The sequence below is a fragment of the Ammodytes marinus genome, assembly GCF_949987685.1.
Source record: "Ammodytes marinus genome assembly, contig: scaffold_32, whole genome shotgun sequence".
NCBI lineage: Eukaryota > Metazoa > Chordata > Actinopteri > Uranoscopiformes > Ammodytidae > Ammodytes > Ammodytes marinus.
This window is the reverse complement of record NW_027648335.1, coordinates 17,501-23,657: the sequence shown is the minus strand read 5'-3', so window position 1 is coordinate 23,657 and position 6,157 is coordinate 17,501. Positions and strand designations below refer to the sequence as shown.

General features: G+C 41.9%; 1 protein-coding gene across 1 annotated transcript; it reads right to left on the bottom strand.

Annotated features, from left to right (window-relative positions):
- Positions 1 to 2,156: 2,156 nt before the first annotated feature.
- ppp1r3b (protein phosphatase 1, regulatory subunit 3B) lies at positions 2,157 to 3,095 on the bottom strand (the record flags this gene model as incomplete). Its single annotated transcript, XM_080054596.1, has 1 exon — positions 2,157 to 3,095. The coding sequence occupies one exon, from the start codon at positions 3,093 to 3,095 to the stop codon at positions 2,157 to 2,159; it is 939 nt and encodes a 312-aa protein (XP_079910722.1).
- Positions 3,096 to 6,157: the final 3,062 nt, after the last annotated feature.

The following is a 6,157-nucleotide window of genomic DNA, read 5'->3' as shown; positions in this document are numbered from 1 at the left end:
AGTTAGAAAGTGTGTGTGTGTTTGAGAGAGAGTGTGTGTGAGAGTGTGTGTGTGTTTGAGAGTGTGTGTGAGAGTGTGTGTGTGTGTTTGAGAGAGAGAGAGAGTGTGTGTGTGTGTGTTTGAGAGAGAGAGAGTGTGTGTGTTTGAGAGAGAGAGAGTGTGTGTGTGTGTGTTTGTGAGAGAGAGAGTGTGTGTGTGTGTGTTTGTGAGAGAGAGAGTGTGTGTGTGTGTGTTTGAGAGAGAGAGAGCGTGTGTGTGTGTGTGTGTGAGTGAGTGAGTGTGTGTTTGAGAGTGAAAGAGTGTGTGTGTGTTTGTGAGAGAGAGTGTGTGTGTGTGTGTTTGAGAGAGAGAGAGAGAGAGAGTGTGTGTGTGTGTGTTTGAGAGAGAGAGAGAGAGAGAGAGAGAGAGAGAGTGAGTGTGTGTGTGTGTGTGTGTTTGAGTGTTTGAGAGTGTGTGTGTGTGTGTGTGTGTGTGTGTGTGTGTGAGTGAGTGAGTGTGAGCTTATAATCTTTTGAGATAACTTATCCTTCACATACACAAGACCTTATAGTTTTCAGTTCTAAACATTAATAAACAGGCAATGGCCAACTAATCTCATACAGCAAAAAAAAAAAGTCGGTCTAACAACTTTTTCACACACACACACACACACACACAGCGACACACACACACACACACAGAAACACACAGCGACACACACACACACACACACACACAAACACAGACACACACAGCGACACACACACACTCTCACACACACACACTGATAACATGACGTGCACTTTATACATGATTGTGAAGCAGAAAACCAGATAAACTCAACTGTGTTGCAACGCATTCTGTAAAATATTAAACTTAAAGGACAGCCCGTCGAAATGGACATGTACCTGCAAATAGCCCAATCACTCTTCAAGCCCTTATATACACACAAACAAAACCCTCTCTCTCAATCGATTGTTCTCCTAGCTTAATCTCTGTATATTTCTGTCTATATAAGCATTTTAAACATGTATTAGTAGTCGGAATTTTCCCCGCGTTCCAGTCCGCATACTTACATACTATTTAGAACGCTAGAAAAAAGATTTAGGACGTGCAATGTTAAATTTCTGTCTCTACATAGCATTTGAAAACATTTAAATCGTACTCAAGAATTTTCCCCACGTTCCAGTCCCCATACTTAGAAAAAAAAAAAGATTTAGGATGTCCCAACACCTGCATTTTTTGGCTAAAAATACCCAGATAACCCCCTTAATAAATCCAATTGTACTTTTCAGTGTCCAAGCCAGCATGATTTAAGTATGTAGTAGTCAAGTTAAAAAAAGAAAACGTTGTGATTTGGAACGCAGGGAATTTTTTTTATTTTTAAAATGATCAGCAAACATAATTTATTTTCATCTTGAAGTTTAAGTGACGATATATATATATATATATATTTACAGAAACTTTTGAAGAACATTATAAAATATAATTTTTTCGCTCGTTCCCACAATGAAATGCGCAATTAGGATCATACGAAGACAACCGATAAGTCTTCGCTTTTCCAGTCCCATTTAGTTTCACTGGTAGTTGAGGTTTGAGGTTTGAATCGTTGTAATATTATGTACATTATATGAACAAAATTAAATTATCCTTTTTGTTCAGTGCAAGAATAGGCCTATAATATATCTGTGTTCTGTAGTATGTTCACATCGGATTAGTAAAAAAATACAGTTTTAAAAAAAAGGTGTAGTCAGTGATTCTGGAGAACGCTTGTTGTCAAAATCATTGAATGTCTCCTCATGACCCACTACCTGTCTGTCTTGTCTACATACCAGTTTCCAGAGGCTAAACTGAGTATTAACACTGGTTTCTCTTTCAGCGTACACTCAGTACAGACAGACAGGGCATTAAACAATTAAACATTTTGCTTTGCGTTTTATTTGATCAGTAGTACTGCCCTGAATTTTCATACATTCATTTTATATTAGTTTTTCTTAATGCCTTTGTCATGGGTATATACACTCACCCAGGAACAACAGCTGGCGTGCTAAAAACACTACTGCTGCTTTTGTCCAAAGAGAGGGGGGGGGGGCGCTAGAATTAACACAGACTGAAAGTTCCTGGGAGGCCCCTTTAAAACATTTTACACACACACACACGCACACACACAGAGTTGTTCAGTAGTACGGTCCGGTAGATTCATGTCCGGCGTACAGCGGCCAGTCGGGCATGAGCCCATGTGATAAAGTGGGACTTCCGTAGCGCACGCCATGAGTCCCAGTGTAGTGAAAAGAATCGCCGTGAACTTTCTTCATGGACATCCAGATGATTTTGTAGTTCTGTCCGCCGTTGCTGTCCCAAAACTGTTGCCCGCCCGTCTCGAAACAAACGGCGAATTCGGATTTCTCGTGGGGTTTTAAATCCTCCGGGAGAGACACTTGGAAAGAGAAGGTATCGCTGTACGAGCTCTGGTAAGAATTCCTCACGAACACACACTCCACGTCGGTGTGCGTCGTCCACGAGTCGAAAGTGAGGCGCAGCTTGACGGCCTTTTCGAACGAGATGTTTCGGACTTTCACGGTCCCTGCCAGAGATTTTTCTTTCAGCACGCAATGCTCCAAGCACACCGAATTCTTTTCCAAGTTCAGACGGAAGCCGAGGTAGTCGGAAGACGGCTGGGAGAAATCTAGAACCAATTCGTCTTTTGCTGCTGGGGGGGCGGGGAGACTCAGATTTAGCTTCAGCGCAGATTCGAGCATTTCCGTGATGTTGATGGGGATTTCTATCGGGTCGCGCAGTGCATTAAAGACCTTGATTTTGGTGAGAGCGAGCCCAAGCTGGTCCGCGAAAATCACATTTTTCTTCTTTTTCCCGGGATTTCCTGGGTCTTCCGCGACGGGAAGTCCATTGCTGTGGTTGTGTGAGTGTGTGGTTGCGGGTTCGAGTCTTAGGCAGGAGCTGAGGGCAGGTTTGAATGCCTTAGAGGTAGAGGTCGTTGGGTTAGGGTGCTTGCATGAGTTGGGGTTAGAGCCGGACGTCCGGAAGAGAAATTCCTCTTTTGCGCGATACAGCTGCAGAGCCATTTCGATGGGCATAGTCAGCTGAGGAGGACACATGGACGTCTACGGAGAGAAAGACAGAGGACATATGTTAGTTGATGTGATAAAAGAAAAAGAAAAGCAAGATTATTTTTTTGGCATTTTCAAGCTTTATTAGACACACTCACACCTGACCCATTTTTTGTTTAATTTTCGGGCACTTTTTGCCTTTTATTTGACCGTGGGGGGGGGGGGGGGGGGGAAGAGAGAGAGAGAGAGAGAGAGAGAGAGAGAGAGGACATTTGTTAGATTTAATTTAAAAGTATTATTTTTTTTTTGGCATTTTCAAGCTCTATTATTTCAATTTTTTCTTTATTTATCCTCTGAAAGATCAGTTGAGGGGAGTGACCCTCATTTACAATGATGTCGAGTAAAAATACAACACACACACACACACGAGAACTATTCAAACACTCAGATCAAATGAGTGAAGCAGAACAGTAGCCTGATTAAAACAGCTACAGGTGGAGTGGGGCTGAAATAATATGTTTAAATTGGTTAACGGATATGAAGGTATCTACTTTAATTTGATGCTGTAAGTTGTTCCATTAGACAGCGTGGAGAGACAGAGATGAACTGGGGTTAATTAAACCTGCAGTGTGTAGAATTTTGGGTTTTATTTCCTAGCAGATTTTGTAGAAAGTAATTATAATATCCACAAGTACATTTAATTTAGTGCATAATAGCTGATTTTTTTTTTAGATTTATTATTTTTTCCCTTAGAAAGGGTCTCATATATGTCCATATTTCTCCATACTTTGGACCAAGGCCTTGTCACCGCCATTTTGGAAGTGTCAGTTGGAATGTCATCAGGTGCATTGTTTAGAATTTAGAATTGTTCTTGTCCTTGAAGGCCACTGTAGCTTCTGTTATTATTCGAAAGTGTTGGGGTTACCCAGGGAGCGTTGCATTCTAGAACTTTCTTGATGATGTCATATTACACAGTGTCCCTTTAAAAGGTGCAGTGTGTAATATGACATCATCAAGAAAGTTCTACAAAGTTCTAGAATGCAACGCTCCCTGGCAGCCGAACATATACAGTGGCTTGCAAAAGTATTCATACCCCTCGACATTTTCTCACATTGTCTCGTTACAACCACATACGTACATTTATTTTATTGGGATTTCATGTGATACACCAACACACAGTGATACACCAACACACAGTGAGAGACCAACACACAGTGAGAGACCAACACAAGGTGATAGACCAACACACAGTGAGAGACCAACACACAGTGAGAGACCAACACACAGTGAGAGACCAACACACAGTGAGAGACCAACACACAGTGAGAGACCAACACACAGTGAGAGACCAACACACAGTGATACACCAACACACAGTGATACAACATTGTGAAGTGGAATGAAAATGAAATGTGGTTTTAATTTTTTGTATAAATTAAAAAACTGAAAAGTGTGGCGTGCAAAAGTATCCAGCCCCCCTGAGTCAATGCTTTGTAGAACCACCTATCTCTGCCATTACAGCTGCGAATCTATTGGAGTATTTCTCTACCAGCTTTGTACATGTACAGACTGATATATGTTGTCCATTCTTCTTTGCAAAATAGCTCAAGGTTCAGATTCAGCATCAGATTGGATGGAGAGCGTCTGTCAACAGCAATTTTCAAGTCTTTCTCAATATTCTCAATTGTTTTGAGGTCTGGACTTTGACTGGACCATTCTGACACATGACTATGCTTTGATTTAAACCATTTCATAGTAGATCTGGTTGTATGTTCAGGGAAGTTTTTTGAAAATGAAACTTCTATTTAATTAAGATCTCTTCTGACCAGAGCACCTTCCTCCAACCCTTGAGCCAAAAGCCAAGCATAGTCAGACGAGACCAAACGTGAAGCTTTTGGCCTGAATGCAAAATGCAATGTGTGGCGGAAACTAACACTACAAACCATCCTATACACACCATCACCACAGAGAAACATGGTGGTGGCAGCATCATGCTATGGGGATGCTTTTCTTCAGCAGGGAAGAGGGAAGCTGGTTAGAGTTGATGGGAAGATAGATGGAGCCAAATACAGGGCAGAAAACCTGTTAGAGTCTGCAAAAGACTTGAGACTGGGGTGTAGGTTCACCTTCCAGAAGGACAACTACACTAAACACACAGCCAGATTTACAATGGAATGGTTTAAATCAAAGCATAGTCATGTGTTAGAATGGCCTAGTCAAAGTCCAGACGTCAATACAATTGAGAATATTGAGAAAGACTTGAAAATTGCTGTTGACAGACGCTCTCCATCCAATCTGATGCTGAATCTGAACCTTGAGCTATTTTGCAAAGAAGAATGGACAAATTATATCGGTCTGTACATGTACAAAGCTGGTAGAGAAATACTCCAATAGATTTGCAGCTGTAATTGCAGCGATAGGTGGTTCTACAAAGCATTGACTCAGGGGGCTGAATACTTTTGCACGCCACACTTTTCAGTTTTTTATTTATAAAAAAAATTAAAACCACGTTTCATTGTCATTCCACTTCACAATGTTGCTCCACTGTGTGTTGGTCTCTCACTGTGTGTTGGTCTCTCACTGTGTGTTGGTCTCTCACTGTGTGTTGGTCTCTCACTGTGTGTTGGTCTCTCACTGTGTGTTGGTCTCTCACTGTGTGTTGGTCTCTCACTGTGTGTTGGTGTATCACTGTGTGTTGGTCTCTCACTGTGTGTTGGTCTCTCACTGTGTGTTGGTCTCTCACTGTGTGTTGGTCTATCACTGTGTGTTGGTCTATCACTGTGTGTTGGTCTCTCACTGTGTGTTGGTGTATCACTGTGTGTTGGTGTGTCACTGTGTGTTGGTGTATCACTGTGTGTTGGTGTATCACTGTGTGTTGGTCTCTCACTGTGTGTTGGTCTCTCACTGTGTGTTGGTCTCTCACTGTGTGTTGGTCTGTCACTGTGTGTTGGTCTGTCACTGTGTGTTGGTCTCTCACTGTGTGTTGGTCTCTCACTGTGTGTTGGTCTCTCACTGTGTGTTGGTCTATCACTGTGTGTTGGTCTATCACTGTGTGTTGGTCTATCACTGTGTGTTGGTGTATCACTGTGTGTTGGTCTATCACTGTGTGT